Raw genomic sequence first — 20,648 nt, 5'->3', positions numbered from 1 at the left:
AACTTTCATAATAAAAGAAAGAGAAATTCTACAGTCCAGCAGTTTTCAACAGAGCATCAGGGGGATACTGGAGGGTGTGGAAATCAAGCTAAAATACTGAAAATTGGGAATCTGATCTACATAGGAACCCCATGGTTGCTGTCACCGACGGGAGCATGTAGGAAACATGAAATCCTGCCTTCGGGTGTGGTACAATGGTTCAAAGCTCTCACCGGCTACAGAAGCCAGTTGAGAGGAAATGGAAATGCCCGTGGGAGATGCATCACCTACTTTCAAAGTCTACTGACTGTCACTCTGCCCCCTGCAGTGTATCCTTCAAAAATACAGATGGCAAACAACAATGACGACAATAGAAAAAAAAAAAGAAAGAAAAAAAGGAAAGAAAGAACCGCCATGGCTAAAGTTGTGCAACGCAAATACAGTGTGTATTTATGTACCAAAGGAAGCTGACATTGTGATAAAAGAAAGCACAGAACAAGACGCAATAAAAAGAATGACTAAGAAAATCTGGAAGCGCTTGCAAAGGTGATCTGACTGAGTTATGTCTTTGATCACAGAAAACAACGCAACTGTAAGAAAAATCGGTGTGTGCCATTTTTACATTCACTGACAGCATCCTTGGGTACATGCTTGCAAAGACAGGCTGAGATTTGATAAACTCGCTGTGTTATGCCCATTACCAAGTGAATCTGCCTTACCAAACGTTCGTGTGGATGCAGGCTGCAGTAGCTGCTAGACTGTGGAATATGAGAAGAATTGCCCAACATCCCTCCGTAGCCAGGCTGATTCATCCCACTGGAGGAGCTCCAAGGGTCACTGCTGTGATGGCCATCTGTAAAGGACAAAGAAAACCATGACTTTTCGGAGGCATTCAGCCTTGCCTTATAGAACTGGGTTTTTTCATATATTTCAAAATGACTGCCTGTTGTGTATTCATCTTTGTGCTGGTGAGCTGATTACATCAGAAGACAGTCATCGCTATTTTTCCCCCCAAATGGCTCTATACTGCTAAACAAATATAAATATTTAACAAACTTAAAGGCTTCTTGGTAAAAATCCAACTGTAAAAGAACAGAACACGTTTCTACTGACAGTTGTGTCAAGTCAGCAAGGTAGCTAACGCTAAAGGAAACATTTCTTAGAGGGTCCCCTGACTTTTTTTTTCCTATGAAAACCAAGTAGAAAACGAGATTGTGAAAACCCACTAAAAATTAAATTGTTTCTAAATTCTGAGGTGAAAATAAGACACTTGAGATATTACAGAACTGGCAAATTCGCAGGTTTTAAAAGCATACAGACACAGACTACTATATGTAAAAAAGATACACAGTAAGGTCCTACTGCATAACACGGATCTATATTCAAACCTTGTAATGGCCTATAATGAAAAAGAATACGAAAAGGAATACATATATATGTATAAATGAATTACTATGCTGTACATCAGGAATGGATACGTTGTAAATCGACTATACTTCAATAAAATTAAAAAAACCAAAAGGTAATAGTGAAAAAGAATATCTCTGATTTAAAAGGTTGGATTTCATTTTTGTAACACACAGTGTAGACAGAATTCAAGCTGAAATTCACTATGGTATGTAGGGAAGGGCTGTCTCAAGGATAGTTCTGAGTTTTCGTTTTCTTTTTAAATGTTTATATTTTGGTATATAGTTTATATGGGCATCTTAAGCCTTCAGTAGCAATGAAAGGGGTACACACATATCATAAGGTAGATATTATGCTATAGGCAATTTTGAGAGCCCCTGGATTTTACAAAGCTGAATTAAAATGAGGTTTAAAATTATATCTTTTAATATCAAGTTAATCTCTTTTTTAAACAACGCATTAAAAATATTCCTACAGATTTTATTTTTCATTCTCTGGGCTTGTTGACCTGCAAGTTCCTACTGAGATTTCTACTGCCTGATTTGGGCTTCTCAGATTAAGTGAGCAGAGGCTCTAGGCTATCGCTGAATTCAGTTTCTCTTTCTTTCAATAGTTCAACAGAAACTATTGAGTGCCAGATGTATCTGAGGCCATGAGCTAGGTGCTAACTGAACGGCAGGCAGTGCTCCCTGAAAAATAAGATTATTTTCATCTTATATGTTATTTACATGCCTTTTGAAAAATGCAGGCAGTAGGCAAGTTGAATCTGGCACTGTTTCATTAAAGCTTTTTTTTCACTGAGTTTTAAAATCCGGAAGTTAGAATTCAGAAAGCTGGAATGGTTTCAGGACAGGGAGGAATAATCCATAATAATCAAGAACTACCGAAGCAAAATCACGTCTGTGATTTGGACAACTTAAGAGTTTTAGCTACAAGGTGGAAGTTAAAGTCAAAAATAAGAGGTCACCAGTAAGGAGTGGGTTTAAAATATGTTACCGACAGTCTCTGAATATCTTTCACCTAAACTGCATTTCCTTGAAATCTCAGGGCACCGGGGACCCTTATCGAGGGAAACTGATGTGAAGTGGGATCATGATGTATATTACTATGAACATAATGTAAAAGCGTAGAACTTCCAGAAAGTTATTATTCATGGACTTAAGATTTACCCCTGAGATTGCGGAAGTTTAGACGTCAACTTAAATTCAAATGTGAAGTTTAAGACCACTAATATTTCAAATAGATGGCGTGCACGACAGATAAATTGAGAATATCTATCACTGAACAAGAGTCTCCTGAAACATTCTGACATGGTGCACTATATGGAAATACATTTAGGATTTGTTACCGCAGACACTCTACTCAATGCAGACCTACAAAAATACAGATTTTACGTAAATTAAGCTTTTCACTGTAAATTCATATGTATCACATCCCATGATCTTGGCATAATACTGTTTGGAAAGAATACAATTAGGTGTGTGCAGATCAACTGGGCTCATCATAAATGTCAACTAAAAAAAAATTTTTTTTTTGCCTTTTGGGTATTCACATGCAGAAAAACAAATTTATTCCCCATATTTTTGCATGGTCTGCTATGGAGAAGAGCCTGTGGTTCTAATCCACCCCATCTCCCCTTGCAGTGTCCAAGATTCAAGCAAGCGACCTTCCTGGAGGCAGACAGAAGAGATCTATCCTGTCAATTTTCTCAGTGAAGTTCTGTTTCGAGTGATGAGACCTGGAGCTGACAACCTCTGTAGGCACTGGCGGCACTGTCCCTCTGGTCACAAAAGAAAGACGTGCTGATGTCCACGTGGCTGCTACTTATAGCCAAAGGGGATACACCTTTGGTCACGGCACAGAACACACCCAGGTGACATACCTGCTGGTCCCTTTGAGAGAAAGGGACGCCCAGGACAGGTCACAGAGATACAAGATCCTGGGCAACAGGATTACGCGCAGAACCAATTCTCTCTATTCCTGAAGGACCCATTCGATTCAATTTTATAGATTTTCCATGGAATTTCACATGGGAACTAACAACCTGAAAGAGCTAACAATCTGAAGGGAGAGGAAGCCAATCCCTCTGAATCAGAATGATTCCGAGTGTGCCCACTGTCATCTAAATGTGATGTCAAGCTGCTTCCCCTGGGAGGACTTGCTGCCCCCGCGGCCCCTCCTTCCTGTGACATGGTCCTTCCTTGAGGAGAAAAACGAAGGAAATCCCATGGCACTTGGCCAAGGCACACTCGAGATCTTCACAGCCAGGCAAAAAGAGTTAAAGTTTGCATACAGGGTTTCTTGGTGAATTCCATATCTGAATTTCAGAGTATTAACTTAGCAACAAGATCATCACATTTTGACAGGAAGTGTCCCAAGCATAGCGGGGAGGGAGCCTTAGCTGCATACTCTGGACTGTCTCTTCTCATAAGTAGCTGCTGTCATTTCAACCATTTCACAGTCTTTTTCAAGCAGCAGAAAGGAGCTGTAATACGAGGGCTAAGACTATAAGCTCAGGGAACACACATCCATGTGCATTTAATTAAAAACACGGGACAATTAAATGAATTAAGTACACTTTATCTACCACAAAGCTGTAATTTTCTGTGTTCGTCTGGGAAAAAAGCTGGGTCTTTGGCCCTAAATCAGTATGTTTTAGATAGAACTTCTGCTGTGTAATGAAATGATATCCCAGACATTAGATGGGTAACTTCATCTTAAGTGGGACATTCGTTCTTACTTATAAATTAATAAGTGGCCAACATTTTTACATAAAGGTGTATCTGAGGACAATTTGCTCCCAGGTGGCTAAATCCAGGATGCTCAAAATACACACGGAACCAAAGCACTTCGCAACACACACATGCTCTTCTCGGGGAGTGAAGATGCCGAAATGATGAGGCGTGGAAGGCCATCCATCCCCGAAGAAGCATCCGTTCCAAGCAAGCAAACCAGTCTAATCTCAACTCATGACTGTGCCAGGGGCTTTCATTTAAAAATAAATAAGTCTTTGTGAAGCTATAATTAATTATTTTTTTAATGCACTGAATTCCTAAAAAAAAAAAAAAAAAAAAAAAGAGCACGACCTTGAATGTTCTACACTTGCCTCGTGTTCCGTTTCCTGAGTCCCAGAGCAGCACTCCCCGGCCCCATCTGTGACATGAGAAGACCCACCCGGGGGTCCCCCCTCGGAAGAGGCAGCTTCTTACCTTGCATGAAGAAGGAGCTGGGGAAAGTGCTGGCTGCTGGTTTCGAGGAAGGGTAGCCCGGCGAGTCCCTGTTGTAGTCGGCAGTGCTTGCTGATGGAGCATAGACCTGGAGAACGAGAGCCCGTTTAGTCTGGCTTGCTGCCTTGACCCAAGCATCTCTATATTACTTTAGAAGAAGCAGGCACCAGAGGCGAAGCTTCTACCATGGCCCTTCTAAATCGGGTCGAATCCTAGAAACATCATCCCTTTCCGAATACAGAAAAACAAACAAACAAACAAAGAAACAAAAAATGCAGAGTAGATTTGTGTGAGTGGAACAACCAAGTGTGATATCTTCCAGTCACGGGCAAGAATGTTGAGAACTACATCTAGTTGTAAATGTATACTACCCACAGGGTATTATTCTTGTATTATTATTATTCTTCTTTTTAATGTAGTTGGCCCATGAGCATGTAAATGGTAGAAAGGAGAACACATGCCCCAAGCTTCTCCTGTTTACGCTTTGATTAAAATCAAGAGAGAGTGACAGAGGGACAGAAAGAGAGAAAATGAATGTGCTAGATCCAGACCACAGACAGTGATGACTATATGCTGGAATATTAAATTCCCATAGTGTTAGCTTTTTGTAGAGATGCACGAAAAGGCCGTTAACAGCCCAAATCTACACAGACCACCAACAGTGAGTGTGTACACAGGAAGGGGGGAGCACTCTCCTTTACAGTTCTTATTATCTTTGTATGTGCAATAAACTTCGACACTATGCCAAAATCCTAATTTACTTACATTCGTTTACTAATACTCATGAGACCTGGAGAACCAGTTCTTTGTAAAAATAGCTCATGTATTTTCTTATTTATGTTTCCTTTAAAAAAGACAGCACAGTAGAAAAGCATAAATTCACAAGGTATAGTTTAACTTTAATTGGTTCCCCCCCTTGCCTTTTCTGCTAAATATAATTTTTTTTAAATCTCCATTTTTCTTTTGCTCCAAAAGTTCCTCTCTCCAGATGGTCGAGAGACTGAACACTGTCATCCTCTTGATGAAAATGGATACCTTCCTGCCTCCATTTTGAAGCAGGCAGCGGCTCACAAAATTGGCAGTGAGCCTACAGTGAAATTCACAGGTCACAGTAAAAGAAAGAGAAATTCACCAATAAAAAGGCAACTGCAGGGTTACCCAAAAAATAACTCCCTTTTTTTTTTCTCACAGCGCACATGGAATAAACACCCAAAGAAAAATTATATAATTGCTTTCACAACACCATGAATCACAAACTAAGCATTAATACAAGGTTTACGATTTCACAAAGGATAGGTCCACAGAGACAGATGTGGGAAAAAATCCGCACACATACATACATCAAATAAATGCTACATATGCCCCACAGTGCCCTTGAAAATTGGGAGGTCCTGGAGATTGAACAAAACAAAAACAAACCAGAAAACCTTTCCACACTTTAGAAAACAAGGATTCTTCTTCAGGTTTTGAGGAATTTAAGCCCTATTTTTTTTCTGAGTTATATTTCATTTTATTTTTAAATCTTCTTCATATTTTAAATGTATAAACAGTTTATTGCTTCTGTTTCTACAGGGGAATTTTTTTTCAAGTATCTTAAAGGGACAAAGAATAGAACTTAAGCTGGGAATCCCAAAGCAAATCAACACCCTAAGATCTATCAAGCAAAACCCAGTATTTTCTTGGGAATTATACAATTGACAAACAGTTTGGAAAACACCAACAAATGTATTTAGAAGTCTTGAGATTAGGCTAAAAAGATGAAAGAAAGCCTTACCTTCTAGGAAAAGGGGAAATTGAAAATTAGATCATCTTACTCTAATGACAGAATGAGCACATTACTGCTATAATCTATCTACGGACTGTTAGCCTGACAGGGATTTGGCCAATCAGTATTAATACAAGCTAAGTGTACTATGCATTACTTCCAAATTTCAGACATCAATATATTTACTGTAAACCTGAAAATAAACTCTACCATAGTATTAAATCACTTTATATTTTAAAATAACCAAAATAAATTCTTTCAGCATCATATACAATTTTCAGTACATATTTTACCACATATCCTTAAACACGTAGTACAACTATTACATAAACACCATTTGATGGCAAAGATTTATCTGTGTTCCCGATCTGGGTAGAACTACTTAATATTTCTTTTGGGAGATAAAGACAAATCTTCGATAATTTTGCTCATATAAGGAGGCTATTTTGATTATGAATTATGATCAAATGCCAAGATCTGAAAGTAAGATCACTTATTCCGAGTTCACAAATACTGTCTGCATGAAAAAAAAATATGGGGATAAAAACGTTTTTAGGAAATATTATACTTCACAATTTCCATTTTTCTGGTGGTGTAGTCAAATGAAGATTCTTTAGATAAGATGGAAGTCTTTGTGAACAAGAAATGGAACATTGCTTATAGCTTTTTCTGAAAGGCAATTTCTGCATATTTTATAAATTTTCTTTTATGTCATAACTGATGGTATAATGTTATTCCTTTTTCATTTATATACTTCATCTTTCTCACTTCAAAAGTTACTTTTCAGGTCAGTGTTCTATATATTTGTTTATATAAATAAATATCATGTAGGACTAGTATACTTTTCAAAAGTAGAAGGAATCAAAGAATTTATTTAGTTCAACGTCCCACATTTTAATTATAAGAAAATTCAATAATGGAATGGTCAAAGCAACTGCTCAAGATATGTAACTATCACCTGCTCTTTATTTTCTACTGTTTAATGGTTACTTTCTTTAAAAATGGTGGAGGAGGCAAAGATGATATTTATGGAAACAGAGTGTTCATAAGGTTCATATTCAGTTTCTCCTTAATGTTTTAATCTTGAGTAACTTGGATGACCGGTAAGCTGCTTCATTATTTTTACATCAGTCAACTATTTTGCCAATCTCTCAAAGGACTTCAAAGTATGGGTTACAATAAGGTATTTAATAGAGATACTAAATTCAATTAAAAAAACCCCTCACATCCACTTAACTTTAATTATTACTATCCTAGGTAAATAGAAAGATGACTCATACATTGGTTAAAGAAAATACTTTCTGTTTAATACAATAATAACAAACATCCCAGACATCTTCAAATGAGTAACACCAGAAAAATCAGCCCAATGGAAAATGAAACTACAAATCTCAAACTCTAGTTCAGTGTTTCAAAGTGACTGCCAAGGAAACATGAGGAAAGGCTAAAGAGAAACAAAAATCTACACTTAGTTTTCTTCTGATAAGGTATCTTAGATCAAGGTGACTTTTGGCATTCCAATTCCTCCCACAAGAGTAACTAAAGAAGTGTGAAATTTTTGTTGCCAAATTGGAAATGGGGAAACTTGGCTCAAACTCATAGGCTACGGCTCTGTTAGTGAACTATTTGTTGAATAAAAGCTTCATGGAAAACTAAAAGCTAAGTACAGTTAATATTCAAAGTTAGCACCATTAACTTTTCTCTTATAATTCTGAATTTAAAACAAAATCATAAATACAGAAGTCCTGAGTGAAACAAAGCTCTCTAAGGTAACACTAAGCCCCGAACAGATAAAAATCGTAAAAGTTTTCATTTCACAGATTTAATTTCTGTTGTAATTTGAGATATATTACTGTGGTACCTTAGCTGTTCCAACCGATGTTCCTGATCATCAAAGAAACAACAGTATGATACGTTCTTTTAAAACAGAACCTCCAACTACTTGAAAAGAAGAAAACCAAGCAAACACAGAAACCAGCAAACAAAATGGACGAAGTAGAATGCACAGTCTGCCTTTCTCCTGTGACGCTTCTCCTGTGTCTTGGCATATCAATTTCACTTACGGAGATTTAAAAAACAGCAGTGATTACCATTTAGGGGCTCCTGATGAACAGCTTTTGTGCTGGGAGCACCAGGTACATTATTTCTAATCTTCATAATAATCATACAAGATGAACATTATTAATAGTCTTATTCAAAGGGCTGAAGTATGGTAGAGAGGTCAGAAGTACTGGCCCATACTGGACTGGGTCAGACTGCCAGGCCCACCATTTATTAGCTAGGCAGCCTTGGACCTCAGTTACCGTAACTTCTTTGGTCTTCGGATTCCTACCTGTAAAATGGGAATGACAGTACCTTCTATGCCAAATTCTTGTGAGAATTAAATGGCATAATGTGTCTAGATGGCATAAAGCAACTAGAATAATACCCGGCATCTATTAAGCATGCAAAAAAAAATCAGATAATAGTGTAATGTTGTGCTGCTATTTTTTTTTAAATTTTATTATCTGGACAAATGAGTCTCAGGAAAGTTAACTCACTTTTCCAAGTTAAAAATTCACCAAGTGGTAAAGGAAAGATTTGAACTGGTCATTAAAGTCTATGTTCTTTCCAATAAAAAAACAATCTCTTGCTCTTAAAAGACAAAAAAGAAAAGATATTTATAACTATCAACGCAAGGCTATACTTTGGCCATGTTTTATAGAAATATTCTTGTGGGATCTCATAATGACCTTTTAAGAAAATAAAATGTGATAAGGCATGCTGATAGTGAAACCAACATATGTCAGTTACTTTCTTCCTGAAGTGGGGAGCTCAACTCTGGAGGGGACAAAGAGAAGTATCATGAGGTGTGTAACTGAGTTGGGTTGGGTGACAGCCACTGGATTGTACAGTAGACCTTGAACACTCCTTAACATCACTGCCCCTTTGTGATCTGCAAGTACTAGCTGAATAAATAATTTCCAAAGAGAATCAGTTGAGAATAAATGAAACATTGTAATTGAGACTTTCAGATCCTTCAAGAGAGCTACTGTATGCTCCATGATGAGTGGAAAACAGCAAAGCATAATTATGCCTCAGATGCCCAAGGGCTGGCGAGGCTGACTGAGCAGCTCAGACCTTGGGAGATTTCACAAATACTCTAACCTGGGACAGTTAAACACTAAAATGCCAAGAGTTTGTAGTGTGCCACTCATGGTCACAGGCCTAGGCATACGCTTTGATGCTTCCCAGCATCTAATGGGGAAAGGTACTTGTACGTGATCAGCTCACAACTCAGGGAACTAGCTGGATTGGACCTCGACTCATACAATGCAGTTGGAAAGATATGGGTCACAGAAAAAAGAATGGCTCGGGGTGGGGGGTGATACCGCCACGTTCAGAAGTGTTAAAACGGACACTGTAATTATTTTATGTGACCAAGCTAAAGGTACACTGCTGGCTAATCCATAAAGCCAGGGGAAGATGCACATAGATGGTCTAAGGAAATTGATTTGGCTGGATTGTAGAAATCATCCAGCTCTACAGTCAGAACAACGAGGTTCAAATTCCAGCTCTTACAAATAGTTGTAAGGACATAACAGAACCATCTCTCTCTGAGTTTCAATTTCCTCATTTGTCAAATGGGGCTATTCTGTTCCGAGGATTAGAGATAATACATCTCACACATATTTCCTAAACTCCTGTATGAACTCAATAAATGGTATTATTATTTATATCTGGCTGTAAGTGCTTAGAGTTAATTTTAACGTGTCTAGAATGGTGCTATCCAGTACGGTAGCTATTAGTTATATGTGGTTATGTGAATTAAGTTTAATTAAAATTAAATAAAATTAAATATTCAGTCCCTCACTCACACAAGCCACATTTCAAGTGCTCAACAGCCAAACGTGGGTGCTGGCTACCATGCTAGACATCACCAATGGAGAACTTTCCCATCAGGGCAAAATGTTCTGTTGGAAGCACTGATCTAGAGTCATGCTTGTTCCTGGGGCCCCCTTGCACTCTCTGTTAGAGCAACTAACACAGTAATACACCTAGCCAAGACATGGAAACAACCTGATGTCCATCGACAGATGACTGGATAAAGAAGCTGTGGTATATTCATACAATGGAATACTACTCAGCCATAGAAAGAATAAGACCTGGAGATTATAATTCTAAATGAAGTAAGCCAGAAAGAGAAAGAAAAATACAGTATCATATTACTTATATGTGGAACCTTAAATAATAAAAAAAAGGACAAACTTATTTACAAAACAGATACAGACTCACAGACATAGAAAACAAACATGGTTACCACAAAGGAAGGGGGTGGAAAGGGATAAACTGGTAGTTCGAGATTTGCAGGTACTAACTACTATATATAAAATAGATAAACAACAAGATTACACTGTATAGCACAGGGAACTATATTCAATATCTTGTAGTAACTTATGGTGAAAAAGAATATGAAAACTAATATATGTAAGTTCATGTATGACTGAAGCACTATGCTGTACACCAGAAATTGATGCAACATTGTAAGCTGACTAGACTTCTCTCTCTGTTTCTCTCTCTCTATATATAAAGACTTGCTGTTCCCTCTAGGCTTCAAAAACAAGAACTCCTCTGGTAAACTAGTGTGAGAAGCAAGTTCCAGGTGTCCCTAGCCCCTAGCATACAACTGGTGTTTAATAAATGTTGACTTTATTGGGTGGCAGAAGATTTAGATTTGCATTTGATTTATTAGTTTTAGAGTTCCTTGTACCATCATATACTTCTTAAAGCCCTTTCTATAACCATCTGCCCAAATTCCTGCAAGTAGAGCTGTACCAAGGAGAACCCTAGGGGAGAGTATCTGTGATCCCCAGGTTTCTGGATGTGTCGGAAAGAAGAGTAAGGAACTCTTACACTGCCGTTCCGTCCGTGGCCCCTAGTCGGTCTTTGGCAAAGGAACTGTAGTTAGACGTGGTGTGATTCCTTTTTTTAGACAGTTAAGTGTTGAACAGACTTTTAACCTTTTCTGATCATGAGTTTTCACATTACGTACTGGTAACTGTATCCCTCTGTCCTGCTCTCCATTTTCACTGCTTTGTCTTTTACAATCTGTTTATACCAGTTCCTTATAGAGGCTCCTTTCTCTTTTCATGAAACTTCTCCACCTGCTGTCCTCTTGTCTGCCTCTTGGCATCACACTTTTAAAGCTCAAGTGAGTTCAACCTCATTTTCCAAAGGAGCAAAAGGCAGAGGGGTGCAAGGGCTTACCCGAGGGCCTGGACAGAGCCCAGCGCTCCCGACTTCTCATCCAGCCCTCCTGGCACTCTCTTTCCTAAAGTCTTTTTTAACTTTATAACTGAAATATTCTAACAGGCAGTAAAAGGGCATGAAAGGCTAACACACAGGCCAAGGAACAGAGCTGAGTGAGTCATTACAAGGTTGAAAGGCAGTGAAGGATGCTCGGCAGCATTGAACAGTGAGGCAGCAAACAATCCAACAGTGCAAAAACAAACAAACTAACAAACAAGCAAACAACAAACAGAAGCAAACTACAGAAATAAAAAGTATTCACCTGACCTATTCTCAGTATGTATGATCAAGTCAGGGAATATTTACTAAAGGAAAAGGTCCTACTTCATTTCCAAATGATGGTTAAAAGTCAATTTGCATTATTAGCACATAAGTAGGAAATATGTTGACAGACAACGGGTAAATGCTGCAGTATACTGACAAATAGATGGAGATTTAATTATACGTGAAAAAAACTTCAGAGGTGTAATCTGTTGAAACTGTGAAGTTCTGATTTTCATTTCAATCACCTTAAGTTTTTATAGGAGTTAAACCAACAGTTCTAAATGCCCTAAAGTAACATCTAGTAAGAAGTTTTAGTCCTCAAGTTATCTTTATTGATAGTCTGAAAAAAAATTCACAATCATCTAAACATGTGTAAAATGTACCATTCATGTGTAAAATAAAATATTCATATTTTACTTCCACTAACAAGCAATGACCTGTCTTCACTCTACCAGAGTGCATCACAAAAACACACGAAAAAGAACATGTACAGGGAAATATACACAAGATCTTATGGTAACTCACAGAGAAAAGAATGTGACAATGAATATATATATGTTCATGTATAACTGAAAAATTGTGCTCTACACTGGAATGTGACACAACATTGTAAAATGATTATAAATCAATAAAAAATGCAAAAAAACCCCAAAAAACAAACAAACAAAAAGAACATGCATATGATCCCCCTAAAAGAACTTCCTTGAATATGCAATATTCCTTAGAACACAAGTCATTTTGAACATATATCCAAACATTCCATCCCAAACACCACATATCATTCTTGTACTCTTTCAAATATCAGTTGAGTTTTGATTATCTGTTCATGAGTATATTAAATCTGAAACTAAATTCTATAAAAATGAATTACAGCCGGCATTTTATTCTTCCCAGCCACAAAATTTCCTCTTCTGTGTTAAGCAGTAAAACTGTAGGAACTTCAATTCCCTTCTTTGTACCTCTATCTATATTTATCAAATTGTATTAGCTCAAAGAAATCAGAAGACCGCAAAGAAAGCAACAGGAAGGAGAAGCAGGGACCTGAGTGATCTACAACAGATCAGAAGTTGCATAAGCACGCAGGGATGGGCGGACTCCCGTCCGAGCATCTTCGACCAGCGCACCTAGCCTGTGACAAGCTCAGCAATGATACAGCAAAAATGTGAGCTGGACCCGCGATTAAGCATGCAGAGCATCCCGAGTCCTAGAAAAAAAAACCTGACATTCTTTATGGCCAGACAGCTCTACCTTGTTCTTTCCTTTCTTCAAATCAAAAGGCAAAGCTAGTCTTCTTTGCCGGATATTTTTCAAATCTCTAAATCAAATTTCAAACTATTAAAAAAAAAAAGAGTCTGTGTAGCTTAGAAATTTACAAGAGAGGAAAAAGCTCTGCTTCAACTAAAAATAAAGAAAAACTAAGACAGAATCACTAGTAATTGTAGAACAATATTATTGTAATTTAAATCTACATAGTGTCTCATTATTTCACAAGTATTTTATAAGTATCTATGTGTTGTCATTGCACACATGAGGCAGAAAAAATGCCAAGACAGGTACGACTAGGATCATTCTGTTATGGTATCAGAGATATGTCATGTATGTGATATTGCACCTATGGTACCTGGATATATCATAGATATGGAACGTCTTAGATTTTAAGCTCTTTTCACAGATTATCATGCAACAATCTCAGTGATGCACACAGGGAGTTGACAATTAAAAACAAAGAAAGGAAATAAATTATTGTGGTATTTTAGCTTAACACTCTCCAGAATTGAAAAAGGACCTGGCAATCCAATGCCTGCCAGTCCTAAGCTCTTGTCACAGTTGCAGTGACAAAATAACAGTGACGATAAAAATAGCGAACGCTTTACTTACATTATGTGAGACACTATTCCAGCCAAACTGTCCCTGTCCTCATCTTGTCTTGACGCTAACCCTACTGTTTCACTATCATCCCAATTTGACACAGAAGGAATCTGAGGCATAGAGACGTTAAGTAACGTGCTCCAAGTCACACAGCTGGTTAAGTGGAAAATTTGAGACTCAAAATCATGTATCTTGTTTGGGAGTTTGGGCTTAAACATGATCTCTTGATCACTAAGGGGCTTCTCTCCAGGGTGTTCACAGACTCCTACCAAAACCCTACAGATCTGTAGACTCCTGGGTCCCGTTTATATACTCCCTGGCTGTTCAGCAGACAAGGGGCTGAGGATGCTCTTTTGCCCAAACAGAAGAGCACAAGATGATCTCAGTGGGGGGAGCACAGAGGAGGTTCGCGTGCACCGCTACCAGGAGGACCATCCACCCGTCTCCTAGACCTGCGGCTGAGCACTGTAGCAGCAGGTACTGCTAACTCTCGACAGCACTGAAGACACAGGGGGGCAAGTAATCCGCTGAGAGTTGCACCGGGGTTGAGTGGTGAAGCCAGACACAAGACTAAATACCAGAACACTAAACTGATTAACAAAACCCCACACACCGTATTATTACATGAAGAATTCACATGAAGTGTGACCATAGCCCCGTCTATGCGAACTAGCCTCTGGCTCCAAATACTCCTTTTTATTTTCACACCTGCATTGCTCCTGCTCTTGGCATGAACGGAGCAGACACTGTATGTTTGCTATTACTTTCAATGTGGTAGATCATGGGAATGCCCAGTGCCAGCATTCTGAGTACACTGGCCCTGGCTGAGAAGGCCTTACACCGATTAAGTTACACGTGGCTAAAGGTCTCTTGAAACACTAAATTGCATAAAATTAAGTCCAGGTGAAACCTGACTTCTTCCTGGTTATAGTCCTTATGTTACTTATTCACATGGGAACCTGCTTCCTCACTGGGCTCAGGGCTGGCACAGATAAAAGGCTGTGGATGGTAAGGCCACCATGACCCTTTAATAGGTCCTAAACACCTAACCAAGTTATTTCCAAGCTTTGATTTATTGTGTTTGTTAGAAATTAAAGGTGATGTTGAGAAGACCATGATTTATTATTTCTATTAATGATTATTATTTCTAGTTGTCTTAAACTGTAAACAGACGTAATTAAATTGTTTGTATCTCTATCTATAGCTATCACGTTGAATTCAGGACTGTCAACTATTTCTAATGGGTCCCATCTCAATACTATTTTTCCCTCTTTTGCTACCAACTGTTTGCTTTTTTTTTAGATAACAACTACTGTGTCATGAGGAGGCACTGGAACATCAAAATAGTGTTGGTTATATCTCCCATTAAGGAGCTTTGTGACCTCTGATGACATGGTCTCATTAACTGAGTGAGGGCGATGTTTCCTGGGTGGGAATAACTTCTATTATTCTACAATAAAAAGTTATATTAATTTTTTAGTTTATTCCAATGTTGATTATGGTTGTTTCTTCCATACTCTGCTGAATTCAAAGAAGGCCTGCTGAGGACAGTCAAATGCAGAAACAATAACGTTTAAAAAAAGGATTATGAAAAACTGTACAGGTGTGATCTCTGTGTGTGTATGGGGGTGGTGGGGCCCGAATGCCTGAAACATAACAGGCCGAAGGAGTTACCAGATGCACACGTGAATGATGAAGAAACACATCACACACACGATACACATCAAACTAAGGACAACATCATAACATAGATGTTTCTGGCTCTGCTGAGAAAGATTTTAGTACCTTGATGTGTTTTAGGGCTGAGCTTTCTTTCGAAAGCAGAGGCAATTACCTATAATGGTCCATATTTAATGTTCTAAGAGGACCACTTCCCACCCTTTTCCCTTTGAACCTAAGGCCGAAGGTTGATGCCTGCAGCCTAGTGTGCACATCCTTCACTTGACGTTAACAGGTGTGCTGCTTAAAAAGGAATCAAGCTCAAAGAAGTTTGGGCACCCCTGGGGTAAACAAATTCATTTCCCTGCTGTGGACCTCAGTCAATGTACAATTCTACCAGGGGTAGAAGTCTCCTTCCCTGGAAGAAAATGCCACGCTCAGAAGCCCACTTTCAACCCATCTCCAATCATCCCCCATCTTGGGAAATGCTTTTAAGAGTCTGTTAGCAGTTATTACACTTTGATGTGATGAGGTCTCTGATCTTTTCCCTAGAATTAACTTCTTAAGATTGAGAGGAAAGTGGGAAAAGGATGAGGGTACGGGGAAGGCTTTACAAGAAGGGAAAGCAGGACCAGAGAGATGCTGATTACTTTACAGTTTGCCCCTGTGCAGCCATAAATGTGCTGTTCCGGCTCCTCCCGTCCCAGCATTTTCAGTGCTGGGTTTGCACTTCATTAGCACAGACGGCCAGGGGGCCACCTTTCTTAAGTATGCAACGCACTCCATCCCAGGAGCAAGAGGGACTAGGAAGAAAGTTGTTACACAAAAGCAGAAAGACACACTTTCAAGAGCAGAGACTCAAGCAAAAATGGGAAAATGGTGAGACCAAGACTCCAACGGATATTTAGACAAGAGGACATCTCAAAAGACACAACTCACAAAAGGGGATATGTGCTTCTCTAGAAACACCTTCTTTGAACTTGAGCTTAAATGCATAAAGGGAAATTTGGTAAAACTCTATGATTAGGCATCATAAAAGTTGCTATTTTCATTTTAAATGACAAAAACATTCTGCATCCATTATTTAATAATAACTGTGAGATAACTTATCTACCCATGTGCTCATCCATCTCATCCATTAGGAGACAGAGCTGGGAGAGCTTTCCAGTAGTCACAAGCCTCTAGGACAGCAGGAGAAAGATTATAAGCTAGGTCTTTTCACTGCAAATCCTAGGTCAGAACTGCTAGCACTGGATCAGAATATCTATCCTGGTCACTTATGGCCTAAAGAATCTGGAGGTCAATTTTTCATATGAGTAAATGGTATCTACCAATGTTGAGTAGAGTTAGAGATGAACTCTATGCTGGGCTCTCTGAGCAATCCCACTTAACGTTGGGTGCTTCCAACAGATGCCTTCATCTTCTGCTTCCCAAGAGAATTGTTACGAACAGCGAGTCTCCAATCTGGTGAAGTTCTGAGCAGGAATCATTGCCATGGTACACTGTAAAATTATGACCTCATCCTCCCTTTCCCAAAGCTGAAAAAGTACGAATTATCTTTTTTTTTTCTGTCAAAACATATGGCCCTAAGTACTTTCAACTAAAAACAAAAGCATGAAATAATTACCAAATGTATGATTCTGTGGCACAGACTGAAATGAGAAAAAGAAAAGTATGCAAATTGCCCACTTCTCTGTCCAATCAGCCGCCTCTCTATCTACGACCCCATCAGATACCTGCCCCTCCCCTGGACCCAGGGTAAACTTTTAGGTAAAATCAACGTGCGATGTTTCACCGGCCTAAGTCACAGCAGCCCTTCTGACCAGCACAAGGCTAGATGCTTTGGTACGCAAAAATAAAATAAGATAAAATGGCCAGAATTTTCATTAGAAGCTTAGTTAGGAGACTTCTGACACACAACAATCACCTAGAAAATGTACGAAAGTGAGTACAGTTTGTACAAAAAGTTTATGCAGAAGAAATGCAAAGGAAATCATCCTATTAGGATAGGGTTACTCAAGGAAGACTTAAAGACAGGGTAACAGGAGAACAGGTGACAAACAACATTAGTTCATATCTTGAGGCACATTTAAAATATAATTCAGTTGACTTTCTCTAACATTTAAATCTCAGATACTTTTTTTCACTGGATCTAGTTCTTTTTTTTTTTCATTGGATCTAGTTCTTAATTTTAAAGATATACAGTTTAAAGATTTGCCACTGGCCACCTCAAATATTTTCCTAGAATAACGAGGGTATAAATAAATATAAACAACAGTGATTCCTTTAACAATAAAAATTACAGTAAGAATGCCCCTTTGATTCCTCTTCAAGAAATTAAACCTTTGACAGCTAAACTACTTTGTTCAATCATCTCTGACTCTTCAACACAGAAACGTAAAATCCAGATGATTGCTTACTATTAAGATAAGGGAAGCAGTTTAAAATTCTCAATGTTGAAGACATTAATGAGAAATTTTGTTTTTGTAAGAAGAGGAACAGCAGTTTTACATAATAAAAGGCTTAGAATTGACTTCTCTCTTTTTTTTACCCCTCCCTCGATAAATGACTAACTAGTAAGAGCTTAACAGAATTATACAGAAAGGTTAAAAAGAAGCAAGGGGTGTTTCCCTTTTTCCTTTTCCTGATAGAGAAACATCTGTTAAATATATAGGTCTTTGCTTACATAATAGGGCACGTTAGAGCCTCTGTTAGGAACATTCTAATCTCTAGGTAGGTAGGGAGGGAGGGAGGGAGGGAGGTTGGTACGTAGAGTGAGAGACAGAGATGTGTATAGTATGAATGTGTGTGTGTGTATGTTTGATAAAATTAAAGACTTATAAGACATAGCAGCAGGTGGGTAAGAAGGAACTGCTCAATGGATATGGGGTTTCCTTAAGGGATGACGAAACTGTTTTGAAACTAGACAGGTGTGGTGGCTGCTCAACAATAGGAATACACCAAGTACCAATGAATTACCCGTTTTAAAATGGTTAACTGTACGTTATGCAAATTTCAGCTCAATTAAAATTGAGCAAAACCAACCACTGTAGCAGGCCCGTAACTTATGTGTCCTTCACAAAAAACAGTAGTGAGAACCCGTCTGCAGGGAGGTGGTATTATGGGCCATATTTCTCAAGCAGGAAGCCTTGTCATCAACTGCTAGATGGAAAATGTAGGTAAATCATGTAGCCATCGTTAAAACTGCTCTCTCAACAAAGTCACTCATAATCTCTTTGTTAGCAAATTCAATCTTCTTCATTCTACCAAGGAAATGAACTTAATGATTCTCCCTCTTTGCCAAAATGTCTTAAGTGAGCTAACAGGCTATAGATAATGGTCCCTAATGTGCTCTAAGGAGCAGAAGACCAACTTTAGAGTTTTGATTCAGTCACTCATTAAGTGACCACTGGTAGGTCACTTAGTCTCTCTCTCATTATATTATTTCTTTAGAAAATACAGATCATGACATCTGCTGCTACACAGAGATTTGGTGCAAATCAAACCACTGAGAAAACACCTTGGAAGAGGGTGGACCTCAAGGTACCCAATTTGTATAGCATGTTCAGCACCCGAGTGGTGCTTAAAATACTTTCTGATGGTGATGGTGACTAGTTTCTTTAATGGAAAATTTCTTGATATGTGGACAACCCATTCACTGCAATGACTTGCCTACAGCAAGTGCCTAATAAAAATGTGTTACACACACGAGGGCAACAGCCAGAGGGAAAGGATCAGTTCTGTCCTTCACTTGCAAAGCTTACACAGCAGATTTTTTTGGCATTACAGAGCCTCACAGAAGTATATTTCAGGTATCTTTGTTGAGAAAAACCATCCTCTGAATCATGAATGGCTTCTTTAAGGGACTGCACATGGGAGTGACTCTCTGGCCTCATACCAGGAAGATGTCAAATGGAGATAACACAGATGTGACAGATACTATGCTGTAGTTTCACAGATGTCCAGCACTGGATGCGCAAAATTTCTCAAGGAATTCATCCATATAGAATTTACAAGTATCTTTGAGTTGCTATATTTCTGGTATCAGTTCCTCAGCTTCTGTGTCCAGATTTTAAAAATAAAGATTGCATGAAACTACAACAAACAGTCAGCCTGTGACTTAAATTTTCCAAAAACCCCCCCCAAAACTGAAAAACTCAAACAGAAGTCACAGGCAGGTTAGGTATTGCACATCCCCTTGGGTGGTATTTTCCACTATTTCTACTGGATGGGAACACAAAACCAGAGTGGACTGGGGTAAGGTGGCATAACACAGAACATAAACTTCAAGTTGCATCCACCGCTTAAATAGCTCTCTCCTTTCATCTGCCACCTAATTCCTCCTCTTCTTTCTTGGATCCGCCGCGATCCCCCTTCATCTGATTGGTCTGCATGGCTCACTTTACCCTTTGTGCGTCTTCCACCTTGTGTTGCTGTCTTCTGTTTTATATTTATGGTCTATTTTCCTAAATATGTTTCAGTCCCCTGGGGGGTTTGGCTTATTCTTCTCTATGACTCTCTCTGTCTGGTAGATGCTCATTTTCCAGTGATGATGATGATGATGATGATGATGACGGTGACAGTGATGATGGAAAAGCATCTTGCTGTGCCCTTTCCCCATTTCTTTATCTTCTTTCCAAACCCACTGCTCCAATGAAACTGCTCAAGAGCTCCTGGATCCTGCAGCCAAACGCCACTTCCACTCTCAGTAACACCTCACACTGTTGACAATCTCCTCCTTCCAGTCAAATCTGCTTTCCTTGGCTTCTGTGACTATGTCTTCCTGGTGTTCCTCCCGTCCCTTGAGAGTTTTAAATTCAGTACGCCTTGGGCATACCCACTGGAAGGGCTCCTCATTACATCATGATAAAATCTAAACTCATTAATGGGGTGCACAAAGCAATTCATGATCTAGCCACTGTTTATATTTTTGGTCCCTTTTTACTGTTATCATTTTGCACCATGAGCTTCAGGCATCCTGAACTACTTGTGGATTACGGTAAACGTCATCCTCTCCCTTGGTCTGGCTATTACCCTGGAACTTTTGCCTGCTTAATTCCCACTCATCCGTGGACCTCACTTCCTCCAGGCCAAATGTGGGATAGGTACCCCTCTTGTGTCCACCTTCAGGTGCCGGTACTCGGCCACTGATGCATCATCAGACAAAATGTAGCTGTCAGTCTATTTGT

The 20,648-nt window shown here is 38.9% G+C and overlaps 1 protein-coding gene across 41 annotated transcripts in view; it reads right to left on the bottom strand.

Moving 5' to 3' along the window:
* Positions 1 to 20,648, bottom strand: part of TCF4 (transcription factor 4) — a 344,530-nt gene that overhangs the window by 50,958 nt on the left and 272,924 nt on the right. For all 41 annotated transcript variants that reach the window (XM_015240529.3, XM_015240534.3, XM_031692421.2 and 38 more), the window contains 2 exons: positions 4,596 to 4,701; positions 699 to 832 (listed from right to left, as the gene is read on the bottom strand). In XM_015240529.3, the coding sequence (XP_015096015.1) occupies positions 699 to 832; positions 4,596 to 4,701 (240 nt within the window). The remainder of the gene's footprint in view (positions 1 to 698; positions 833 to 4,595; positions 4,702 to 20,648) is intronic.

Source organism: Vicugna pacos, chromosome 30, assembly GCF_048564905.1.
Source record: "Vicugna pacos chromosome 30, VicPac4, whole genome shotgun sequence".
Lineage (NCBI taxonomy): Eukaryota > Metazoa > Chordata > Mammalia > Artiodactyla > Camelidae > Vicugna > Vicugna pacos.
This window is presented reverse-complemented; position numbering and strand designations above follow the sequence as displayed.